The sequence below is a fragment of the Lithobates pipiens genome, unplaced genomic scaffold, assembly GCF_037356315.1.
Source record: "Lithobates pipiens isolate NorthernLeopardFrog02 unplaced genomic scaffold, aLitPip1_a1.2 Scaffold_27, whole genome shotgun sequence".
Classification (NCBI taxonomy): domain Eukaryota; kingdom Metazoa; phylum Chordata; class Amphibia; order Anura; family Ranidae; genus Lithobates; species Lithobates pipiens.
Genome location: NW_027507788.1, coordinates 154,167,901 through 154,193,762, shown reverse-complemented (window position 1 = coordinate 154,193,762; position 25,862 = coordinate 154,167,901). Strand labels below are relative to the sequence as shown.

Below are 25,862 nucleotides of genomic sequence, written 5' to 3'. Positions count from 1 at the left end.
TGGTTCTATGCATTGCATAGGTGTTTACATTAGAGATTAACTCCTTTGATGGGATACTGCATATCAAATTATAGGTTGTTGCAGACACAGTATTGAGGTGCACATGACGTATGTGGGGGGGGGGGGGGGGCACAGTATTAAGGACCTAACAGTGTAAATATGAACTCTTGCCATTTTATTTCAGGTTAACTGGACAAAATATATTGCTGTGAATGGGGCAACAGCTCATCCTCATTATGATCCATGTGGTACAACATACAATATGGGGAATTCCTATGGAAAACATGGTAAGGCAAGCAACACTTAGTTCACATGCATAAACAGATCAACCTTAAACTTTTCCCATCATGTGAAAATTTTGTACTGGGGATACATAAATCTCTTCCCTTTAAGAGCCTCAAGCCCATGCTTTGCATGGCCGATGGCTTTAAATCCTGGCTGTCACTGACAACTTGGTCCCCACTGAAGATCAAAAAACCAGAGAGGTTCCTGATCAAATGATCACTGTGACAACAATGACATAGTGATCACTGTGACAACAATGACATAGTGATCACATGCAGTCTATATGAGCTTTACTGATAAATTTGGCATCCCTAAAATATACACTGCTACCTTCTGGATGCAGTGGGATCTACAATACCATATTTTAGGAACGTAATTGTTAGTTTCTCTTTACATTTTTTATTTTTAAATATATTTATTTTAAATATTATAATTTTATCTAACATAAAAACAGACCAGAGTTTGTTTACTTGTGTACCAAATAAAAGCTTTATATGGCATTAAAAAAAAAAATCATCTAGCTATGCTAATTGTTCATAGTTGTCAAGTTAACCAGCGCATGCCGACACTGATAAATTTGACCTGGGCACCTAGGCATTAATCTCTGGATTCAAAATCCAGGTTAAAGTTTAAAAAATTTGAATTATAAACTCGGATAGGGATAGAGATATAAATAAAGATCAGTTTTATAAAAAAATGCAATGTTTGACTAATGCTTTTAGGTTCCTCATAGAAGAGGCGTTTGTGATAACAACCACAAAAACCTTTTCAATCATGATATTGCAGCTTGCAGACAGATTTCCACATGTTGGGTACCATGGCTAGGATTTTTAAGATTACAATGCTGGCAGTTTAAATAAAACTTTACCAAACTGAGATGTCAAAATTATGGTAAGCTTGAGCCTTCGTGTTCATGAATACTTTCTTTCCTAGCACCAGATTCTGACAAAATACCAAGCAGTCTACATTGCGCACTCTCATTTCTGGTTTCCCTTTATAAAATTATACAATGCAAATTCTGTAATTCAAATATAAAGTCCTTATTGTAAAATTGTATTCTGTTATCTGTATCTATATTTTGCAGGGACCTTTTACAATATTATTAAGGTGCCTGCTCAGGAATCAGAAGATGAAGAAATACTACAAGGGGCAGAGGTAGTTTGCTCAATACCTGCAGTGGACAAATGGAACCCCTCTTATTACCATAGTTTTGGTAAGTACCTTACTAAAGGAAACCTAAAATAGTTTTATTTCTGTTGACAGACTGATGTTTTTATATCATTTTTAAAAAAATTTTTATTGTTTAGAATAACTGCATAACTTATTATTTAACAATGACCTTGATGGATAATGGTATCAAATCTGACCCATCTGGGTGGTGGGTGGGTGTATTAATAATATTATTATTATTATTTTTGTTACATGCTTGTCAATTCACCACAGATCATTTGGACTTTAATTGTAGTTATGTCTACCTAGGAGGTCGTTTTTTTTTTTTGTTTGGTTTTTTGTTTTTTCATTGAAATTTTAAATCAGGGTGTTCAAAAAAAACAGATTGTGTGTGTGTGTGTGTGTGTCTGTCCCATTTAATACCTGACAGGATCCCCAGGGTAACATGCATTACTTTAAAAAAACATGAGTGTAGAAGCAATGTCTCTCATTGAAACCTGGGATAGAGCTCTACAAACCTACAGACGTAGGGAAGGGGAATTGTTGCTCTAAGAATCTTTTAGTTGATCTAAAGTATTAGATACCATTCTATAAATATTACTATTCTAATTGTTCGATCAATAGTATAGTACTAGTGGCCAAACTAACACAACATAAAAGCCATGCAATAAAACCTTTGGCACCTGTTTGCAATGCAGCAAATTATTGGTGCTAAAATGGCAACCCAGAAAGTTGGGAACCAATATGGAGTAATGTGCTGGTTGAAGTACAATAATGCCCGAAATACACGGACAGTGCATTAACTAAATCATCACTCCAGTTCACTGAAATCATAACTCTTAGCTTAACATTCTTTTCTTTATTCCAAGGTATGACCGAAAACTACATAGTGTTTATAGAACAGCCAATAAAGATGCACCTTCTGAGCATTCTTACAGGGAAAATAAGAGGAATGCCGATATCTGACTGTCTGAGCTGGGATCCAAGCTGTGATACCATTTTCCATGTGTCAAATAAAGGCACAGGAAAGGTAAGTCTAAATGTCACTAAGTGATGATTGAAGTGATGAGACACCACTTCAAAAACAAATCTTCCTTTGCATTTCAGACCTGTAGGCTTTCTGGAAATGCTTCTCATCAAACTTTCTCCCTTATACGCTGCACATAAACTAGTCACATCGCTCAATCAAAAATCTCTTTTCCAGAGGCATATTCAAAAAGCCTATCGGTCTGAAATACAAAGGAAGATTTGTTTTTTGAAAGGGAAAGTGTAATGTGTGTGTGTGTGTGTGTGTGTGTGTATGTATGTATGTCGCTCAATTACGTCTATGCACCCCGTCCCCACCATCCTTGTGCGTCGTTTGTCATGACCACATATGTAAGCGTGTGTGTGTTCAAACTACACATGTGAGGAATTGCCACGAACATAAAAGCAATAATTCTACACTACTAGACCTCCTCTAACACTAAACTGGTGACCTGTATGGAGATTTTTAACTACCATAGTTTGCCACCATTCTACGAGCATGCGCAATTTTAAAGCATGACATGTTGGTTATCGATTTACTCGGTGTACCATCTTTTACAAATTGGGTTCTAAATTGTTACTTTTTTTTTTTTTTTTTTATAAAAAAATTCTTCCCAAAAAACTGCCTTTGAAAAACCACTGTGCAAATACAGTGTGATGACATCGGTATTACAACGATCACCATTTCATTCTCTCTGCTAAAAAGCAATATATAATTTGGGGGTTCTAAGTAACTTTCTAGCAAAAAAACCTGACTTTTACATATCAGCAGTATTAGAATTGGCCTGGTCGGCAAGTGGTTAAAGCAGAATTCCACTCTGCTACAAAATTTAGTTGCAGACTTTAATAAACACTCACCTGTCCAGCCATGCGGCCATCCGAAACCTTGCTTCTCTCCCTCGGTTCTTTAGCATCGGCATCACAAGTGTGGGCATCCGGCTGTGACAGCTTGTGGCTTCACAGTTGGGTGCACATGCGTGAGTTGCGCTGTACCTTCTCAATGGCCGGGCAATCTTCTGGGACCTGTGACATGTCCCAGAAGACTTCAGCAAGGGGGAGAAGAGAACTTCCGTTCAAGTCGACTCGGCGGCCCAAGTAGGAGTTGGGTACCTGTCAAAACTAGGTACCCTCTTCTTCCCCTCAAAAAGGCATGGCATGTCAGGGGGTTAGGAATCCTTAAAGCAGAACTTCCACTTTTGAGTGGAACGCCGCTTTATAACCAGTAAACAGAATGTACCTTCCTAGTTCATATCTATTTACCAATGCTAGCAGCCTAAAGATTAAAAATGGCTAATGTTTGAGAGTAATGTTGACACATTGGGGTTTATTTATTAAAGCTGGAGAGTGAAACCGAAGATTCCGTCACTGAAAAGTTGGATGCGTAAAATCGCAGCAGTTCACCTCATGGAGGACATTACTCATGCCAATAAGAATACCTCACAAAAAACCCTTTTGACTTGGTCTTGTTGGAGGGAATTTACCTCCACTACATTCTACACAGATATCTTAGCACAACCCCACTGAGCAGCGCAAACTAAGCCTCTACATGTCACCACGCAAGCCACTGTACCCTCACCCTCTCTCTCCCCTCCTTGATCCTCCTCTTCTTCTCTTTCCCCCCCCCTTTACACTCTCTTGCCTTTTTCTGTTCTTTAATTCCATTTCTCAGTTTCTGTGATAGACAACATGATACCTGGTCCTTGAATCAGGGCTGTGTACTTTGCTCATTCTCTCTAGAATGTTTGTTTTTTGTGTTTTTTTTTTTTTTTGTTTGTTTTTCTCTTCACTGGCACTTCCGTTATTGCTTTACTGTGTTTGCCCTAAGATGCTCTGATGCTAATTGCTAATCCTGTCCCCTGGTATATGGGACTGGGTGCTGTATGTGGATTTTACAGTATGTTGGTTGTTGTTTATCTTTAATAAACATTTATTAAACAAAAAAAAGCTGGAGAGTGAAAAATCAGGCTCATTTCTACATGGAAACCAATCGGCTTCTAGATTTTATTGCCAAAGCTTAAGATGGAACTATAGGCAAAACTTTTTATTTTGGATAGAGCAAAGGAGGGTTATAACCCCTGTCAATTTTTTTTTTTTTTTTCTGCCATCTGTGTCCCCTTTGGGAGATTTCCCTTCACTTCCTGTCCCATAGCCAAACAGGAAATGGAATAAAATCCCTGCAAATTAAGGGAATTCCTTGGGGACCCCCAGGTCATCATAACTAATGTCCCCATTGGAAGATTTCCCCTTTTATTGCTTTTCTGGGGACAACCCAAATTTTTTTTTTTTCTTTACTTTCAACGATAATGGTAAACAAGACAAATGGAGGTTGTATCTCCTTTAACAGGGACACAGACAGCCATAAAAATTGAGAGGCGTTCTAATCCCTCTCTACTTCAAAACTAAAAAAAAGTTTTGCCTTTTAGTTTATACTTTAATTGAACAAGCTGACGTTAGCAGCTGATTGGTTTCTATGCAGAAGTGAGCCTGGTTTTGCACTCTAGCTTTAGTAAATAAACCATTGGGACTGATGTACTAAAGGCAAATGGACCAGTGACAGAACTAGAACCTTCAGGGCCCCGATGCAAGAAACCATGAAGGGCCCCCTGAACCCCAGCCAGGGCCCTTCCCTCCGAGTCCGGCGGTGGAACTCCAGGGCGTGGTCACAGGTATGACCTTTGTGAGCCCTGTAGTTCCACCACTGGTATCAGTAATTTTTTATTTATTTTTTTGTGCCCCATTGGGACTGTCCCTAGGCAGGATGGGGTCCCCGTCCCCAGAAGAGATGAGGTCCTTTTCTCCAGGGCACATGAAGTCCAGGTCCCCACGTGAGAAGGGGTCCCTGTCCCCAGGGGGAGATGGAGGGGGTATGTAATGGTGTGTGGGATGGGGTCCTCACTCACCAAGACCAAGCTGCAGGCCGTGCACTCATCCATGTTGGCCTGGGCTCCATCCAGTGTGCTGGACGGGCGATCAGCATATCTCCCAGAAAGACCTTTCATCTATGTATGATGGGGGAGGAGGGGGGCTGGCAGACAAGCCTGCAGTGTCCTCCGGGGAGCCGGCTCTCATAGGGGTGCAGTGTGGGCCGGACACGGGGGGGGTGGTGGACTCTGGCTGGGGAGAACAGACATCGGACTGAGCGGCAATGCATGGAGCAGGAGAGGGGTACTCTGAGGAGCCGGCTGAGGACACAGGTCATGCGGGGAATGCACAACTAAAGAGCAGCCAGTGCGATAGTCGAGCATGGAGCTCTGCTAGTCACCCCCCACCTCCAGCCACCCGTGTGCATAGTGCACTGGTACCCCTAGCTGCCTATGGTGCTGCCGGCCATATGTAGAGGGGGGGCTGCATGGGCCCCCTGCATCACAGGGCCCAGTTGTGGTCGTGACTGCTGCACCCCCTATAGTTACGCCCCTGAAATAGACTGTTCACTATGCAAAGAAATGCCCCCAGAGCTTGGTGAGTGTGGTGAAATTTCACCTGCCAATGGCTAGTACCTAACCAGGTGCAAGGGAAAACTTGATTTTGCTTGCATGTGATTGGATGATGGAAGTCAGAGCTTCGCTTCATTCACTAAGCTCTAGGAAAGATTCCCTTGCAAAGTGCAGCTTCCCTGGTAAAGTGAACAGCATATTTTCCTTTAGTAAATCAACCCCATTGTGCCTGCCCTTTACCATGGTGAGATCTTCTTCAGCATATCTTCTCTGCTGCAGCTTCATCCCGTGAAGTATCATACCAAAGCCTTTGCAATGTTTCATCAAATCAACGCCTATGAAGATAAGGACTGCATTGTCCTTGACCTCTGCTGTCAAGAGAATGGGGCTGGGGTACATCAGTATCGGCTGCAAAACCTGCGTAAATCTGGGATGGCGTTGGATGAGGTATTGTCTTATAGAATGTAAAGACTGTGTTTATAGCTGATGCTGTAATCCAGAATTGCTGAAGCTTTTGCAGATGTGAGTAGAAATATCCAACGAGTTAATTTGAGATCAGGGCAGTAATGGTAAACCTCAAAGTTGAACTCCAGGTAAGCGGCTAAATACGGAGATGAAATACACATATGGGAGATGTTTCGCTTGCCAAATGAATTGAACCTCTGTCTATCCATGCCTGAGATTTACGCAACTCTGCCGCACAGCTTTGGCTGGCAAGACGGTAGCTTTTATTCTTCTTTTTTGCAGTTAAATAACACAAGTCTCGTCAGTGTGATTGAGCAATAAAGGGAGCAGAGGCGGCTCTAGGATTTGAGGCCTTAGGCAAAACTTGCACATGAGGCCCCAATCACACCCATAATGGGGGGAAAAAAAATTCAAGCAATAAAAATGGCTGCAAAAAGATGCACAGATCTAGCACACAGTTCATCGGCACCACTTCCAGGGCACCCTTCTCACCCCTCAGACATATGCAGCCATTAAAACATCTGGGGCCTACCAAGGTGGCAACCCCTCTAAGAATTTCCTGTATCTTGGGAGAATGGGGAGGGGATGTCACTGAGCCATTCCACATCCGCAGAGGAAGTAGGGAGGGGGGAGAGAGGGAGGGGGGAGATGAGAGAAGGGTGCAAAGGGGTAAGAGGAGTATGGTAAGAGGGGGGTGAGGGAAAGGGGGCGAGACAGATCTAGAGATCTGTCCCTGTCTGCAGCACCTGGGGGGGCAAAGAGCAGGGAGGAGCTGGAGAATGCTGGGGGGGGGGGCAGAGTTCTGGGGGGTGGGGGCCAGAGAGTGCTGGGGGCCAGAGAGTGCTGGGGGCTAGAGATTGGTGGGGGGGCGGAGAGTGCTGGGGGGTGGGGGGCCAGAGAGTGCTGGGGGGTGGGGGGCCAGAGAGTGCTGGGGGGTAAGAGAGCTAGGGGGTGTGGGGTGGAGAGTGCTGGGGGGGAGCTTGAGAGGTGAGGCCGAAAGAATTGGAGAGCAGGGGGTGCTGGTGAAATGGGGGCGGAGCCAGGGAGCACAAGGAGGGACCGGAGAGTACGGGGGATGCAGAAAAAGTTAGATAGGAGGAGCAGTGGAGAGACTGCACATATATAGTGGAATTGATTTTTCCACATTCCTCCATGCAACCACTGAATGATCACTTCTCCTCCTCTCCTCCCTGCAGACATTCAGCGGCTGTATGGAGTAATATGGAAAAATCAATTCCACTATGTGCAGTCTCCCCACCGCTCCTCCTATTCAGGCACACAGGGAAGGCTGCGCGGTATGGGCACTCACCTTTGCTCTGGTTGGCAGCATAAGAGTTCCTCCCTCTTCACACTCGTGGTGGGACTATCCAGCTGGGTAGTTTTTCAGCAACCCCCAACTCCAGAACCAAATGGGAGGCAGGTGCGGAGGAGAGGTCTGGTGAGCGGCACAAGAGAAGCTCAAGTGAGGGTCCCACATGGACATGCCGCCCTCATGCCGTCTGTTATCTGGCCGCTGCGCCACCTAGAGGACTCTACTGTCCTGCTCCCTGCACTTGCTGCCACCGGATTGATCACAGGCAAATGAGTCGATTGCGAGGCCCCTGAGACTGCGGGGCCTTAGGCAATTGCCTAATTAGAGAGCTGCCTCTGAAAGGGAGAAAATGCAGACATCTTTTGCCATTCTGCTCTCCTATCAGCATGTTCCTTGTTAGCGCATGAGTGTTGCAGTACAGCCGATTGGCTCCTAGTGCTGCTTTTCCCTCTCCCAGTCTGCATTCTACTGTGCAGGGTATTACAAGAGACAGATAACGGCTTACATTTATGTACAGCAATACCTTGGTTTAGGAGTAACGCAGAATACAAGCGTTTTGAAAGACTAGCAATTTTAAAAAAAGTCTTTATATACGAGCAGCAGTTTTACTGTAAAAATTACTCACAATGTTAAGGTGTCTGCTGTTCATCCATGTAAAGCCGCTGTGTATATGTACAGTAAAGCTGTCAGACACCCCCCAGCTGGGTGGGCGTAATGTGAACAGTTCCCGAGTGTCTGAGTTCTCCAGGAAGTGCTGGGAGCCACCATCGTCCCCAAACCTTTGGCCACATATAGCACTGTATACTGTACACCAGCAGCTTTACTGTAATATACACAGTGGCTTTACATGGATGAGCTCCAGACTCTATAACATTGTGAGCATAATTATTTTTTACATTAAAACTGAATTTTTTTTTCTCAACAGAGGTACAGTATGTCTACTACAGTACAGTATTATGAGATTTTGCTCATATTTTGATCATTTTTATATGAATAAATGGTTGTGGAACAAATTCTAACTTTCCAGTATTTATGGGAAAATATGCTTTGATATAAGAGTGCTTTGGATTACAAGCATGCTTCTGAAATGAATTATGCTCGCAAAACAAGGTATTACTGTGCTTGCATTAAAAATTAAAGAGAGGGTATGACAGGGTCACGTAAATTTTGTTGTGCCACATCCTAAAACAGTGATGGCGAACCTTGGCACCCCAGATGTTTTGGAACTACATTTCCCATGATGCTCAACTACACTTCAGAGTGTATGAGCATCATGGGAAATGTAGTTCCAAAACATCTGGGGTGCCAAGGTTTGCCATCACTGTCCTAAAACATCACAACAAAGAAAAGGGGGTCCCCTGGGGGTGGACTTTTAAGGCACGTACAAATTATAATAGCATACAAATTATTTTATTACATAAAACCAAACAAAGGGTAATTGAATATACAGTATATATTAAAAGGTACACCAACAGGTGTGTATATATACAACCCGTATTGATGCTATGTCGTATCATTCATTTAAACAGAAAACACCCCACGCGTTTTGGAGCTTGGAAAAGCGTGTCCTTCAGGGGTGTGTGGATACAATGTTTCTGTAGAATAATACTGATGACAATAGCCGCTGGGCACCATTTGATAAAAGAACAATTGTACAGGACCATATGGGTATATTTGACTCCGCCAATGCTCGAGGTATATGCCCCAGTCTATCTCTATTCAATAAAGTGTTGTAGAGATCCTGCAGGAGTGGTGTGAAAAACGGGTCAAATGAATGATACGACATAGCATCAATGCTGGTTGTATATATACCTGTTGGTGTACTTTTTAATATATACTGTATATTCAATTACCTTTTGTTTGGTTTTATGTAATAAAATAATTTGTATACTATTATAATTTGTACGTGCCTTAAAAGTCCACCCCCAGGGGACCCCCTTTTCTTTGTTGCATTAAAAATTAAGTCTAGTAATTTATTAAAATAGAACTGCCTTAACTTGCAACTTTTAAACCTGAACTCCGGGATAAATGCATTTTGTACAAGAGTCATTTGTATTCTTTCTTGAATCTTGGTGTGCTTTGTGTATTTCTTTCAGATCAGTGTAGTAATCCAGTGTGAGACTTTCCCTCTGCAGGAGCTTTCTGTAATAAAGACTGCTCACTGCTGCTCTCTCCTTGTGCAGGATGACTGGTCTCCCCCCCCCCCCCCCCCTCCTGCAGTGTTCTGTAGGCCCCTTTCACATGGGAGGGATCAGTGATGATCCGCTTGCTCAGCGGGGATCGTTCCGTTGTCCCCGCTGAGCCAGCAGATAACAGGGCGGTCCCGGCACACTGTGCAGGGACCGCCCTGTCGGCTCTCCGTTCTCCTCCTATGGGGGATCGGATGAACACGGACAGTCTGTCCGTGTTCATCCGATCCGCTCTGCAGAGGGATAGAAAAATAGGATTTTCTTTCGTCTGCAGAATCGGACAATAGCGGAGGCGGACAATAGGGGTGCATGTATGTCCGTATTTCATCCGCAAACGGATGGATGAAATACGGACATAATGTCCGCATGTGTGAAAGGGGCCTTAGGCAGCCTTTTGGGGGTGGAGCCTGTTGAGTCCCATCCATTGATTTCACTGCTGCATTTACAAAGCAATAACTGAATTTGCAAAGACATTTAGGGAAGAGACAGGATTTACTGCATATGCTTTTTGGTGGTTGAGGATTATATTTACATGAGAGTTTTTGTGGCTGGAATTCTGCTTTAAAAGATATCTGGAGTTCAACTTTAACACTGAAAGGGTCTTTGAATTAGACTAATGTGAATCCTTGGCACTGATCAGTCAGGCATGTCAGCTCCAGGCAGGGTTGAGTGAATGTATCTAGGTTGCACTTGGGCAGCTTTCTGTGTTCGTTTTTGAAGAATTAAATGTCTTTTATAATCTAAAATCAATCTTTTTGTTATCAGGTCTATAATTCGGTGGCCAAGTCTTTCCCTCGCAGATTTGTGCTTCCTCTCAATATTGACTCTGATGCACCACAAGATATAGACCTAAATCCTCTCGAATATACAACAGCCACTGCTGTAAAGCAGGACCTTAGAAGGGTAAGTATAGGTGGACTTTGGCGGTCATATATGTGATTAGCATGTCTATTTGCTATAATTCAGTAGTAAAATAAATCGCTGTTCAAGCAAGTCAAAATGCTTGCTTTTCTTTGGATGGGTATAATGGTTATTTTCTGGAAGTTGTGGGCTTGTGTAATTTGGACCAAGTTCTGGTTGGGCAAGCCAGGAAAATCAGGACTTAGTGTTAAACCAACACTAAAATCGGTCTGAATATGCAGTAAAGCATGCTTGTTCCACTCACTGTGGAGCATAGGGGCTTAATCCTCCACATTGTGTGAAAAAAGCTGTCTGATCCTCCCCTCCTTCCACTGTCCCCAATTCCCCTTTCAATAAGACAGAGCCTTTGGAGTCAGGCTTCACATGCTCAGTTTGGTGTGTGTATCTTGGGAGGATGCATGTTATCAGCACTGTCCTGACCGAGGGTCAGGGGTCCTGCAGCCTCATAGGACAGCCGGAGGAGAATGGAAACTCCTACAAGTTTTAACCAGAAACTGATAGACTAATGGATAAAAAACATTGCATTTCCATGTCCTGTGTAATGTAGGAGACCAGATATAATGAATGCAGGGTCCTGAGTTTAGTAACACTTTAAATTTTTAGTATGCATGTGTAGCGGTCTCCCTGACCTCAAGAGGCCTAGCGGTGACCCCCCCCCCCAGAGTTGGAGAGCTGAAATTCTCCTTTGGGTGCAAGTTACTAGGCATGGTTGGTGTAGTGCAATGTGGAAAAGATGGGGGGCCAGTCACATTTTTAACAATGAACAAAATATTTTTTTCTCTTAACAGGAACAGGGGAGAGGTAGGGAACAGGGCACCCTTATGCAAATGCAATAGCAAATTGGCGGACTCCTTGGACAAAAATAGAACTAGGCAGACAGCAATACAGAAAAAGGGCCTTTAAGTTGAATGCAGCAACCTGTATTTCATAGCAACTGCCGTCTCCTATAGCAACAACTTTACTCACAGTATCCTACTGTAGATGCTCAGCTCACAGCTACCTGGTGCACTTCTTGAACTCTCGGCTACCCACTGGATTCCTCAAGCTCAACTCGCAGCTACCCACTGTACGTCTTCCAGCTTTACTTACAGCTACCCGCTGAACTCCAATCTTTAATCGCCACTACCCTCTGTACTTCTCAGATGAGTTCTCCCTGAAGCTTTGCCAACACATCAGTCCCTGGCTGATGAAGAGTCTGCTCCTTCAATACTCATCCCCTTTGCACTTGTCTCTGGTAACTTCTACTCTGCCTCCTGGCAACAGTCGGTCTCCCTCGGGCCAAGCCCCTCTACATGTGGTTAGGCCTCAGGCTTCAGGCCTTCACCTCTGCGGCTGCTCCACACCCAGCCACGCTGCAGCCCAGGTGGAAAAAACCCTGATCACCTGACTGTCTCCGAAATGGTCTGTCCCAACAGCCATAAAAAACCCCTGCTGATTGGCTGAGAAAACACATTTAGTCATAACCTGACTTCACTGTAATCTAACATACTAATGTCAAGTAACAGTGCCACCTATTGACAAGAGAGAAATCACAGTTCAACCCAAGTTTAGGAGAAATCCATTTGATCAAGACTACAAATTAGCCAGACTAGTTACCACCCAGCACAACTAAATTTACTAGCAGCCCTGTTTAGGACAAGTGTGCTACCAAGTATAAGGTCCTGGAGTAAGGGTTCAATAAGGTTATTGGATATCGCTTCTCATTATGCTTATGATTTTTCACTTGGGCTGCTGCACACAGAAGGCTTTTTATCTCAATGCATTAAGATAAAAAAAAATTCTGACTTTACAACCCCTTTAATTTTGCACATAATCCTTGCAGTTTGAATTTTTTTAATAAACAAAAATGCAGTTTGTTTTGTCACAAAATCTGTCTTTCTGTATAGGTAAGATACAATGTCACCCAGTATATAATTTTCCTAGGTGTGGTGTACTCATGAGAACCTGTATAATGAAACATTTGAAGAGGTTGGAGGCCTTGACTTGCCAGCCATTAATTACTCCAGATACAACACCAAAAAGTACCGCTATTTTTATGGCTGTGGATTACAGCATCTTGTCGGAAGCAGCCTTATAAAAATGGATGTGGTGACAAAGGACATGAAGGTGAGAATATAATTCATTTATTTTTTTCCCTTTTTTTAAGAAGCTGGGAAAATTTATAGTGAACCTACTCATTTCATTTTAACAATCTTCTTCCCTTTTTTCTTTTATTTCTCCATCATATATGCAGTATAGTGTGGTTACTATAAAATTAGTTTACCTGATTTTGTAGTACCATTAATAAACTGGCACTTGCATATTAGACTTTCGCATTATTGCTTTTTGGTACAATGTTCTTTTAGAGAAAGGACTACTGATTATGACGGAGTACAAACTTTCAGGTAGAAAATTGGTCCTATTCGTTTTGCTGTAACTCCCTCTCTGTAATCTGCAGGACTGAGCTGTCAATTTGCTTCTGCTTATTTATGCATTTTCATTAATTTATTGCTAGCCACTCATATTCTAAGTAAGCGTGGACATATGTGGGGTAAGGCGCTGCTCAAAACCGACCCTGTGCTGTTTAAAGAGGAAGTAAACCCTGATGAGTTTACTTCTTTCATTCCCTGCAAAGCATAATGGACTACTATGCATCGCATAGTAGTCCATTATGTGTCACTTACCTGACACAGGAGCCAGCGAAGTCACCGCTGTCCCCTGTAGTCCGGCGCATCCATCTTCTCGTGGGGTCTCGCAGCTCCACCGCTGTCATTCGGTGAAGCCACGATGACGTCACTCCCACGCATGTGCACGGGAGCCGACATTGACGATGCCGCGCTCAGTGCGCCTGCGCGGTGCTGACAGCGGTGTCTGTCTTCGGGCAAATATATTTCTTGGACCTACAGGTAAGCCTTAATCTAGGCTTACCTGTAGGTCAAAGTGGTTTGTAAGGGTTTACAACCACTTTAAGGCCAGCTTTGCTCCGGCCACATCCCCTGACATGTTTTGCCCCACCTACTGGGGGTTAGACCTCTGTGATCAAGCCCCCAGTTGGCTGGGCAAAACATGTCGGGGCATGGCCAGAGCAGCGCTGCCTGAGGCCATACACAGCCATATCCATGTCTGAAGCACTAGGTTGGTTTTGAGCAGTGTCTTACCCCACATATTCCCATATTAGTGCCTGACACCTACTCCCACTTTCTGATATCCTCCAGCTTTGATTGGTGTTCCCAATCAACATGTGATCACATATATATTAAGAAATACACAGTCACGTCACCATTGATGGTGACATTGTACATTTATTGTGTTTATTACATGTGTATGTTTTTGGTTAAAAGATTTGGCAAGAAGATGGTTTCTATCCCTCGGAGCCTGTGTATGTGCCTAGTCCAGATTCTACTGAAGAAGATGATGGAGTTATCCTTTCAGCTGTAGTCACTCCCCATCAGGTAGGATTGCACTGCAAAAAACTCAAAGTAATGTACAGTTGTAAAAAAAAACTATAAACGCAGTTATAGCAAAGTCGTTTACCTCTTGGTCTAAGACAGCCATGCAGGGAAAGGCCCTAGCAAGAAGCCACATCCTATGGTAACAGTCCTTTAACAGTTCCTAACTCAAACGTAACAGTTCTTTCAGCTCCACTACAACTGCTCCTGTAGTTCTTCAATGCTGGGCTCCTGGTCTCTCACTAGACCCTCTGATTCACTGACTATGAATCCCTTGAGCTCCTCCAAGGTTTGCGGTGGTGTCTCCCTTTAAATATCACCCCTTCTCTGCTGGGTCCCTAGCTTGGCACTCCAGATACTTTTCAAGCTTCACCCCTGCTAACCAGCTCTGTTCCTGGCTTGACACACAAGGCTGCTCTGCAAGTGTCTCCTCCGCTGGTTGAGTCCCTGACCTGATAACCACCTGAAGTTTCCAGATTCTCCACCGTGCCCTTTTGGGGAGAATATGGTTTCCAGTACTTCAGTTACTCACTTTGGTCCCTTTGTAGTGACAGCTTCCCTTTCATATCCGACCACTGACTAGTTCTCTGACCAGCAGAACCGTCACTTCTGGTTGGACTGCAAGCCGCAGTCCCAAACCTGCGGTGCCTTACTTCTGGATAGGGCCAGAAGCCAGATGCCCTTGGGATAGGCCCAATCTCCAGCCTAGCAGCCTGGGGCATATGACACATGTTCACCCAGACAGCCATCCAGGTGGCACAGAACGTGGATCACCTGACCTCACCCAAATATCTACTGTAGACCCTCCCAGCAGGCCAAGGGATTCAAGAAAACCCCTGCCAATTGGCTGATATACCCAATATACCCATAACCTGACCTTGGGTTGCCCTTATTTCTAGTACCCCAAAGTACCCGGCCACCTAGTGGTAGAAAACTGCAACAAGGCCAAACTTGGGGAGAAAACAATGGATCTCTATCAATCGACCAATATAAGTATTCTTGGAAAGTAAATTTGTGAGGAGCTCCCTGACTAAACTCCAGGGTACTACAGTATATACTTTGTGTGCCTGTGTGTTATGTATGCATAAATAACAGTTCACTGAAAACTATTGGCTATACAGTATATAACAAGCCACTGGGAGACAACTGATGTTATACAAGATATTGTAACCCCTAAAATTCTGGTTGATACAAATTTTCCAGCATCACTGCTGGAATTTTGGACAAATTGGGCCCAGAAAGGCTCAATTCACAAAGCTTTAAGTCTTCATGCACACAGCCATACAGGGGCCATACAGTGTGCAGAACCTGAGTAATGACATCCCCCAGAATATGCTGCCACTGTGTGTGTTATGGTGGGGGGAGGCGGGGGTGGTATTATAGTATACTTACCAGTAGCACCTAAAAGTCCACACTGTACCCGTTCCTGGTGTCTACGTTGAAGTCTCAGGCTCCATTCACATCTTGGCATTCAAAGTCGCCGTGATTATAAATAGCGGCAAATCGTGGGACGCATGTGCGATCCCTGTTACTTCCAATGGCACTCTGATCACGGTGCGATTTTGGCGCAATTCGTTGGGCGACAATCATAGTAAAATCATGCAAACAGAATCAAAACTTCTGTGGAAGTTCTTGTACTTTTCAGCAACAGGCTTCCTGTGATTCTGTTTGTGCGATTTTTTTACTGTGATTGTCGCCCAACAAATCACGCAGCGATCAAGGTGCCTTTGGAAGTGATGCACGGGTGTCCTGTGATTTGCCGCTATTTCGAATCGTGGCAATTCAGAACACAAAGATGTGAACAGAACCTTAAAGCACAACTACATTGCACGTGAGCATCACAAACCAAACACTATTTTATAAAAAAGTAATATTCAAAGGTAACCTACATTTCTGGTCATGATCTAGAGTAAGGGCAGATTCATACAGCATTTACTTCCTGGAATCCATGTGCCCTTAGCTCAGGCATGCAGGCAGGAGGGCGTACTTTGCCGTGAAAACCCCTCATTTTCCCAGGCCTGGAAACCAGGAAGTGAAGAAATGTAAAAAAAAAAGTTTAAAACAAATAAATAGTATATGCTTTCCTACATATTTAGTAAAGCTAGAAGCATAAAGATTAAAAATATTCAATGACTGAGTGATGTTCCACTTAAGCATGTGGTGCAGTTATACTGTTGGGAGGTCAGCCATGAAGTTCCTTTATGTATTTGCAATGAGCACAAAAACAAATGTTAAAATCTATCAAATTTGTAATAGAAATATAGACATTTTAGTTAAAATATTGTGTTTTTTTTTCTGTATTCTTGTAGGATAAAACAACATTTCTGCTCATCCTAGATGCCAAAGCCTTCACAGAAATTGCACGGGCTGAAATTCCTGTACAAATGCCTTATGGGTTCCATGGAATTTTCCTACCTCAGAAATAATTTTAATGATGGAGAACCTGTCAGCCAACCTTGGCTTTTAAATTTTAAATTCCTGCCTAAAAGCAGGTAGACAAGGGACCCTATTGGGCAAATCGTATTTATTTTTATTCAACCAATGTATTGAATGATTAAAATATTGAATGAACCGATTCCCCCTCCCACACATTCTATATGGATGGGGGAATCTCTTCTACTGAACTATTTTATTCTGACAGCAATGAGTCTTCCCCTGCCGGCAGAATATAGTGAACAGTGTTTCTCGCTATAGCAGCTGGCACTGATTGTATTTAAATCTATCAATAAATCGGCTTGTGTACAACCAGCTAGCCCATGCATGCTGAATTATCTGAATTTCAATTTATGTATGGCCAGCTTTAACCCCTGTTTAGCTATGGTGTACTTTGCCAGCTTTTTATTGCCCTGTCAACTATTTTGAAATGTGTTGCTGTTTTTAAAATTGCCTTATTTTTTTCTAAAAAAAAAAAATGTAAATTTTTCTTAGTATAAACATTTGATATTCTTTCTATTTTGATTTGGAATAAAATGTGTTTATGACATTTGTAAAACATTGCATTCTGTTCTTATGTAGACTTTACACATCGTCACAGCTTTTTTTGGAATTGGGGTTGTACTTTGCCAGCTTTTTGTTGCCCTGTCAAAATTTTTCAAAATTACCAAATTTTTTTCCCCCTAAATTTTAAATTTTCTTAGTTTAAACTTTTGATATGTTTTCTATTTTGAATAACGGAATAGTAAGAGGGAAAATCTTCCAATGGGGACACTCTTTCTGGTGACCTTGGGGCTCCCTATGGATTTCCTGTTTCAGCTAAGGAACAAGTGACGGTAAACCTGCCCGATTCGTCAGATGGCAAAAAACTGACTTTCCCAAGTGTTCTTCCAGGACAGCCCTTGAGAGATGGAGTCCCTCCCATTGACACAGGAAACGCATTGCCACAGTTCAAAAGGCGGTCCCTGGTCGGTCATTAGTGTTTCCTCCGGAGGAACATGTTGCCAGGAACCTGGAGGCCTCTTTCAGGGGCTGCCTAAAGAACCTGTAAGCCATAAGGGACCGGGTCCTGTTTTTGGCTACAGTGGGGTCCATACCTTTTTGGTTGTGGCTCTGGTACCATCCAGCTGAACCGGAGCAGACCCGTTACCCTCCTCCTTCCAGTGCCAAGGTGGCCAGGGGCAGAATGATGCTGGCTTCCCCCAGGAGCAGTGAGTGGAACCTTCCATCTCTGTTCCTTGTTGCGGTGGGGTCAGCGACGCCGAGCGTCATTTCCAGGTGAAACCGCGTCATCGCTGTGTGCCGAGACTTCCGGTTCCGGGTCTCTAGGGCACAGGGAGGAGAGGGAGTGCAAGCGCTGTGCCTGTACAGTCCCGTCTAGCGACACAGGACTAGCAGAGGGGGACCATGGAGGCTATTCCCCAGGACACTCCGGCAGAGGCAGGCACCAGTCAATCCCAGGTAGGCTGATGGGCATGCTATTACTCTGGTGGTCTAAGGAGTTGTGGTGTTTGTAGGCTGGGATCTGTGGTGGTTAACTCAGTTAAGGATGTATGCAGTTGGTGGTGATTCTAAGGAGGGACGTGGAGCTGACGCTAAAAATGTTTTCTTATTTTCAGGCTAAAGAGCTCCCAAAGGAAGACAAGGCAGGCCGCAAAAAGTGCCCTAATTGTGGGAATAGGTTATCCTCTGGCTCTAACAAAGCCCTATGCAAGCAATGCATTGCAAGCTTGCTTAAATCTGAGGCAGATTCTCCTTTGGCTAAATTTTTGGGCTCCTTTAAAGAGGAAATGACATCAACTTTTAAGTCCCTCCGGGAGTTAATCGCCGATGTAGGCACAGATGCCCCCACTAATAGAACTGCAATTTCCTCCTCACCATGCTTTACAACACCAAGCTCAGGGGAGCCCCGTATGGTCAGGGAGCCTAGCCCCACATTGATTAGCCCTAATTCCTCTGATGCAGATTCAGGTCAGGATGAGGATCAAACAACATCTAAAGCCTCAAAGTATAAGCTGTCTCAAGAGGAAGTAGATGAGCTATTGGGCGCTATCTATGATACGAAAAAAGGGGGTAGGTGCGCTATGGACCCTAAATGTGAAATAAAATGACTATGTGAACAACCTAAAAAAACAAATTAGAACCCTAATGTTAAGAAAGGGGCTGCCACTACCATCTAAATTCACCCAGAAGGTGAAAAGACATGAATATGTGCCAGAGGTTGTAGTAACGGCGCTCACCTACTATTAATTACACCTACTGCAGGCTCACCTGCTATTAATTTACATTTTGTTTCAAAGATCTGTGTGAATATGTGAAAAAATATATATAAAGGGTGTAACTCAGGGGTGTCAAAACTTTTTTTCAAAGAGGGCCAGATTTGATGAAGTGAACATGCACGAGGGCCGACCATTTTGCCTGACATTCTTTGAACCATTAAAAATCGGTCTAAGTGTGTTCGTTCGAACACTAATACACGGCCCAACAAGAATTCTCTTGCCTTTGTGGCTGTGTGTTGAAGAGATGAGCTCGGGCGTGTTATTTGGATATACCGTATTTATTGGCGAATAAGAGGGAAGTTTCAGGAAAAAAACCTTAAAATTTTAAATGAAAAACTCTGAAGCAAAATAAGGGTCAGTGCCCATCTGCGCTCCCACCATTAGCCAGGAATGCAGCCACCATTAGCCAGGAATGCAGCCACCATTAGCCAGGATTTCACTTACTATTGCCAGGAATGCAGCCGCCATTGCCAGGATTTCACTCACTATTGCCTGGCAATGGTGGCTACATTCCTGGCAATAGTGAGTGAAATCCTGGCAATGGTGGCTACATTCCTGTATTTCACTCACTATTGCCAGGAATGCAGCCACCATTGCCAGGATTTCACATACTATTGCCAGGAATGCAGCCACCATTGCCAGGATTTCACATACTATTGCCAGGAATGCAGCCACCATTGCCAGGATTTCACTCACTATTGCCTGGCAATGGTGGCTACATTCCTGGCAATAGTGAGTGAAATCCTGGCAATGGTGGCTACATTCCTGGATTTCACTCACTATTGCCAGGAATGCAGCCACCATTGCCAGGATTTCAGTCACTATTGCCAGGAATGTAGCCACCATTGCCAGGATTTCACATACTATTGCCAGGAATGCAGCCACCATTAGCCAGGATTTCACTCACTATTGCCAGTAATGCAGCCACCATTGCCAGGATTTCACATACCATTGCCAGGAATGCAGCCACCATTGCCAGGATTTCACTCACTATTAGCCAGGAATGTACTTACCATTGCCATCAGTGCAGCCTTGGAGGGGGCTGGACGAGCGCCAAAGAACAGGAGAATCTCCTGTTTTCACAGCGGCCTCTTTAACCACTTCCCGACCAGCGCACGACGATGTACGTCGACAGAATGGCACGGGCAGGCATATTGGCGTACAGTTACGTCCAATATTCAATGTCGCCCTGCCATCGGGAGCGCGCCGCCGGCGGGACCCGCGGACTCTATCGCCGCGGGCATCCCCGCGATCGTCTCGGCCGTATCGATCGTATCGATCGGAGCGGCCGAATGGAGGAAATGCCGAGTGAACAGCATTTCTCCATTCTGCCTAGCAACTAGTGACGCTGATCTCTGCTACATGTGATTGGAGCAGAGATCAGTGTACACTAAATGAAAGCCCAACCCCCCCACAGTTAGTAACACACCCCTAGGAACACTTAACCCCTACACTGCCACCCACTGGTTAACCCCTTCACTGCCAGTGTCATTTACACAGGAATCGCTGCATTTATATAGCGGTGATTACTGTATAAATGACAATGGTCCCAAAAATGTGTCAAATGTCCGATGGGTCCCCCACAATGTCGCAGTCACAATAAAAATCGCTGATCGCCGCCATTACTAGTAAAAAAAAATAATAAAAAATTATTAATAAAAATGCTATAAAACTATCCCTATTTTGTAAACGCTATAACTTTTGCGCAAACCAATAATCGCTTATTGCGATTTTTTTTTTTTTTTTTACCAAAAATATGTAGAAGAATACGTATCGGCCTAAACTGAGGAAAAAAATTTTTTTATATATTTTTGGGGAATATTTATTATAACAAAGTAAAAAATAATGCGTTTTTTCAAAATTGTCGCTCTATTTTTGTTTATAGCGCAAAAAATAAAAACTGCAGGGGTGATCAAATACCACCAAAAGAAAGCTCTATTTGTGGGGGAAAAAAGGACTTCAATTTTGTTTGAGAGCCACGTCGCACGACCGCGCAGTTGTCAGTTAAAGCGACGCAGTGCCGAATCGCAAAAAGTGGTCTGGTCTTTGACCAGCAAATTGGTCCGGTCTGAAAGTGGTTAAGAGAAAGTCCTGCCTCCTTTGATGGACAGAACAGTCGTCCAATGGCGGAGATGGGACTTCCTATTACAGAGGCTGCAGTGCAAACAGGAAATACTCCTGTGTGCACAGCGCTCGTTACAGCCTGCTATCTCCAATGCAGCCAGACTATATATCTTTTGTGGCCCTGGCACTGGGAGATCGTCGGGGGCCACAAAAGATATATATGTTTAGATTACCAGGCGGGCCGTTCAAAACCGGACCGCGGGCCGCACTTTGGACATGCCTGGTGTAACTGAAAAGTGCCTACGTGACAATGTCTCTCAAAAAATGTCTCGCATAAAATGATATACAAAAATGAAAAGAAACCAATATTGTATGAGAAAAATCAAGTGGATATTCTACATATATAAATCCCTAGCCATATGCATAGAAAAAAATTTGTGAAAAGACCTACTTCACATATAAACGTTAAATTCACTTATTGCGATTTATCAAAAGTGCAAAAATGCTTTAGTGCTAAACATGCAAAAAAGTGCCTTATTAACAATGATGACAATAACTACTGCAAAAAAGTGCTGCGTGCTACTTAACGTGCCATAGTATATAGATTTTCTGTCCTTGTGCGATTATAAAGTCGCTAAATTGTAGCATGTGTTTTTTAGTTGATATGAAAGTCCAACGGAAAAAAAGACAATGCAGCTCCAATAAAAGTTCTTCTATAGCGAAGGGGACTGTGTGCTTTAATGTTCAGTGGATTCCTGGATTGCAACCGGTGCGATTTTTCGTGTAAAAAGACAATAATCCGCACTCACCAGCTCCCTCTCCCCTTAAGGGGTTAATGCGCCTCCACAGTGTAAGCCCCTGTGTTGCTGTGCAGAGCTGGTCCAGTTATTATCCAGTGGTAATCCAAAGATTTCCTTTTCCTTCGATTTCCCCTCCAAATGTTTTTCTTCCTGTTCCTCCTCAGCAAGCTGCTCCGGCTGACCAACCACCAGCTCGGATGATTGTGCGAAGCCTACAAACACTTCACAGGAATCTCCGCTGACTACACAACTTCTGTCACCGCCCCGGGAAAGTGTAACCTGAACCATCCCGCCGCACCTACACCTCTATACAATAGTCCTTCTTCACATTAGCTCGCGAGGAAGAGGAAGAGGAGGAGGGAGGAGGAGGACAGCTCCCACGCGTCCTACTCCATCGCTGGCCAGGCCACGCCCCCCCCTGTAGAGATTTGACTGCTTGGGTAAGGGCTGCAAGATGCTGACAGATGTCATCCATGGCCGACTTCCCACTTGCAGGCTCAGACATGGCTGTCTGGTACTGTCGCGTACCTGCTGGATGAGCAGCTACGTAACCGTGTGGTCTGTTCTGGTTCCAGGACCGGGGTAGCCCTGCAAGGGGTCCCGGTCACGGGGTGTTTGACATCCCGAAACATGTCCCTGTCGGTGGCCCCTGTTAAACCCGACTGGTCTGGGTGTCAGGTCACCTTGAGGCCAGGTGACAGGTGCACACCGTAGGGATCAGGAATGCACCGCAAGGTTGTGGACCCTACGGATAGGTAAGCAGGGCCGCCAGAACACAAAGATGGATCCCACCGAGGTTAGAGCGTAAGATTCCCTGGGGTGCGGAGTCTAAGAGCCAGCAGGTGTTCACCAGAGCCTCTAGTGGTGAGGATGGACTTGGCTGCAACTGGCTCCAGGTCGCGACCCCCGGGGTCCCCCAGCTCACACCCACAGTAAGCAACAGTAGGATAGGGATGGTGAGGGACAAGCCAAGGTCAGGGGCCACAAGCAAACAGGGATAGTCAAGGACACGCCAAAGTCGGTAACGTAACAACAGCAGAGCACACGGTAGATAACAGAAAGCTAACACACAAAGGTTGATCAGCAGGGTTGGCCTGCAGTGCACAGGTTAATATAGAGTTCTCTGATAGGAGCTAGGGTGGAGCCATGCCAGAGGATGGATATAAAAGCAGTCAGGTGAGGGTCGGCTGGTCTCTAGAAATGAACACATGGAGACAGGTAAGCAGACGAACTCTATTGCATAACCATGACAGTACCCCACCTCTTACGAGGCCTCCTCCTTCCCTGTCTGAGACCATGTTTAGAGGGGAACTTCAAATGAAACTTCCTTAACAGATTAGGAGCAAAGACCTCGTAAGCCGAGATCCACGACCTCTCTTCAGGACCAAAACCTTTCCAGTGCACGAGGTACTGGAGAATTCCTCTACAGAGTTGGGAATCCAAAATTTGGCTAACCTCGTACTCCTGATCATCCTCAGAGACCGGTGCTACGGTATACATGTCTCCATGGGTGGAGAGATCCGAGGAGCTTACACAGGTATATCCCCAGAGATCTTCCCACGTCCAACTTTCCTAGCTTCAACTTTCATCAGGCTTATTACAACAATTGTTCCACTGGGAGCACAGCCTTCTACACAACAATAGAGCAAGACATTTTCCCACGGCCCTCTCCCAGTTTTCTTTATATATATTAGTAGAGAATAGGGGGGAAGAATGGGAATATCTGTAGATTATAGATGTTAGAGGAGATAAGAGTCAAAGGTGAGAAGAGGGGGAGGTAGACGAGGGAGGATGAGGGATGTGGGGGATCATGAACATGGGCCCAATGAGTGTCCAGGGTTCCCCCTGGTAAAAAGTCAGGTTGGTACAGTCATTGCATTGCGGGAGAACAGAGGGAAAGGTGCCTTACAATTCAGTCATCCATGTTGTTACCCAGGAGGGCCTGGCCCTCGTTCGAGAATGCAAAAAGGTCCACAAGGTCCAGGTTTTGGAGTATAGGTCTCACTGGTGTTTAGCTGTAAGTATGAGGTCTTCCAATTTGTTTATGTCTGTGACTTTTCTAAGCCATAGATCAATGGTCGGTGGGTGTGGGGATTTTCATAGGAGGAGTATACATGCTTTGGCAGCGTGAAGAAGGTGGCGGAGCACCGATTTCTTATAAACTTTCCTGGGGTCTCTGAATGCATGCAGAAGGAAGAAAGCCGGGTCATCTGGGAAGGGGCGTTCCATAAACTTTTGCGCGATTTGATGTATTTTCCCCCAAAAGTTTACAAGTTTGGGGCAAGACCAGAAGATGTGAAGGATAGTTCCTCGATCTTTCTGGCATCTCTAACAAAGGTCGGATGTCAAGGGAAAATATTTGTGTAGTTGTGATGGGGTTCTGTACCATCTCAACAGAATTTTAAAATGAGTCTCCTGTGCTTTTGTACAGATGGAGGATTTGTGTATAAAATGGAGGATGTGGAATCGCTGTCTTGGGGGGAAGCTGCGATTTAGATCTCGCTCCCATACGGTCAATCCTGGGGGTTGGAAGCCTTCTGGGGGTGTATTCAACAGGTTGTATGTAAGTGAAAGTCTGTGTGGTAGGGCTCCTGTGTCTGAGCAATATTCCTCAAAGGTCGTGAGAGGTTGGCTAGGTTCTCTAGGGTGTGGTAGGGATTTTAAAAAGTGACCCAGCTGGAGTGCAATCAGGAAGTCCAAACAAAAGGGGCCCGCAGGGTCTGTAAGTTCTGGTGTGGACACCCATCTACCCATGGTTTGGAAATGTGAGGCTTGGGAATAACCTGCTATGATCAGATTTTGAATTATTGTTTTTTAAGGCTGAGTTCACAGCAGGGGCCCAGTGCGTCCCTGTTCTCCATATCACGGATAAATCAGGCCAAATTTTTGCCTGAATTCAGCCCTGAAACAGATCCAAAGGTGCACAGGACTCCTGTGCAAGCCGCTCCACGGTCACCACAAATATGTGTGAATCGGCTCTATAGAAAGCCAGTCACAAACTCTTGGATAAATAAAATTAGTGTGCTAATACTTGTAAAGTGAAACACAGTGCTCCTGTTGTATCTGTAAAAGAATGCAATGATAATATGTGAACTAACATTCACCAAATAGGTCCTAAAATCTAGTTAACTAATAATACTATAATAGACCTCTTATGTCACAGAACAATAGAGTCAATATTATGTGAGCATAAATGACAGTGCAATTAAATGTTGTATAAACCTTCTGTGAAATGTGCAATATATGTGGAACGAATATCATGAACTGGGTAAATCCTCCTAAAGCTGTGTCACTCAACAGTGTTTTGCTCTTATCAAACAAAATGGAAAGAATATAACATGGTAGCTCACAATCCGGCATACATCTACCCATCCACCCAGCTTCGATCTCAAATGATAGATCAATCCAGCTGATTTTTGCCCACCTTCTTTTGGATTCTCTTGGTTTCTATGGACCGCTTTTTTCCCTGGCTCACGATTTGCACACATTAAAAAAAGAGAAAACAAACAATAGTGTACTACTGTTAGGATAAAATAGGGGACGGACTCAGTGCAAGAAAACAGATACACTCACAAATGCCCAATGCGGGTAAGCATATGATCGTGATAGTAACAGTCCGGCTCACTCCTCCTCACAGCCTCTCTGTGTGATCGTCCACCTGTGGCTAAAATCACTGGCTCCTCCCCCCGACGCATTGAGTTACAGGTCACGTGACTTTATCAAGATCACCTACCGCTTTCAACACGATCGTAGGAGAATTGGATCATTAGTACAGAGCTTTGGAGAGCCGATCACGACAGTTCATCTGATATTATTCGATCAGACAAGCATGAAAAATTTCCTCGTACGATTCCAGATCCTACAATTTTCATTTGGTCAGTACAGTTGTCCTCCGAAAATACAATACAAATAAATTACAGCACATGACATCACTTCTGATTTTTTTTTCTGTCATACAAAAAAAGTCATATGATCTGTTGTATGATATTCGGATCGTGTGTACGGGCCTTTAGTATCCAGGTACGAGAGAAAGAGAAGGAGACACTCCATCACGTC

General features: G+C 44.2%; 1 protein-coding gene across 7 annotated transcripts in view; it reads left to right on the top strand.

Annotated features, from left to right (window-relative positions):
• The window catches only part of LOC143934248 (carotenoid-cleaving dioxygenase, mitochondrial-like), a 132,056-nt gene extending 114,834 nt beyond the window's left edge, over positions 1-17,222 (top strand). For all 7 annotated transcript variants that reach the window (XM_077457699.1, XM_077457694.1, XM_077457693.1 and 4 more), the window contains 8 exons: positions 185-287; positions 1,370-1,498; positions 2,325-2,485; positions 6,195-6,362; positions 10,647-10,784; positions 12,726-12,908; positions 14,123-14,233; positions 16,540-17,222. In XM_077457699.1, the coding sequence (XP_077313825.1) occupies positions 185-287; positions 1,370-1,498; positions 2,325-2,485; positions 6,195-6,362; positions 10,647-10,784; positions 12,726-12,908; positions 14,123-14,233; positions 16,540-16,656 (1,110 nt within the window). In that variant the 3' untranslated portion in view covers positions 16,657-17,222. The remainder of the gene's footprint in view (positions 1-184; positions 288-1,369; positions 1,499-2,324; positions 2,486-6,194; positions 6,363-10,646; positions 10,785-12,725; positions 12,909-14,122; positions 14,234-16,539) is intronic.
• Positions 17,223-25,862: the final 8,640 nt, after the last annotated feature.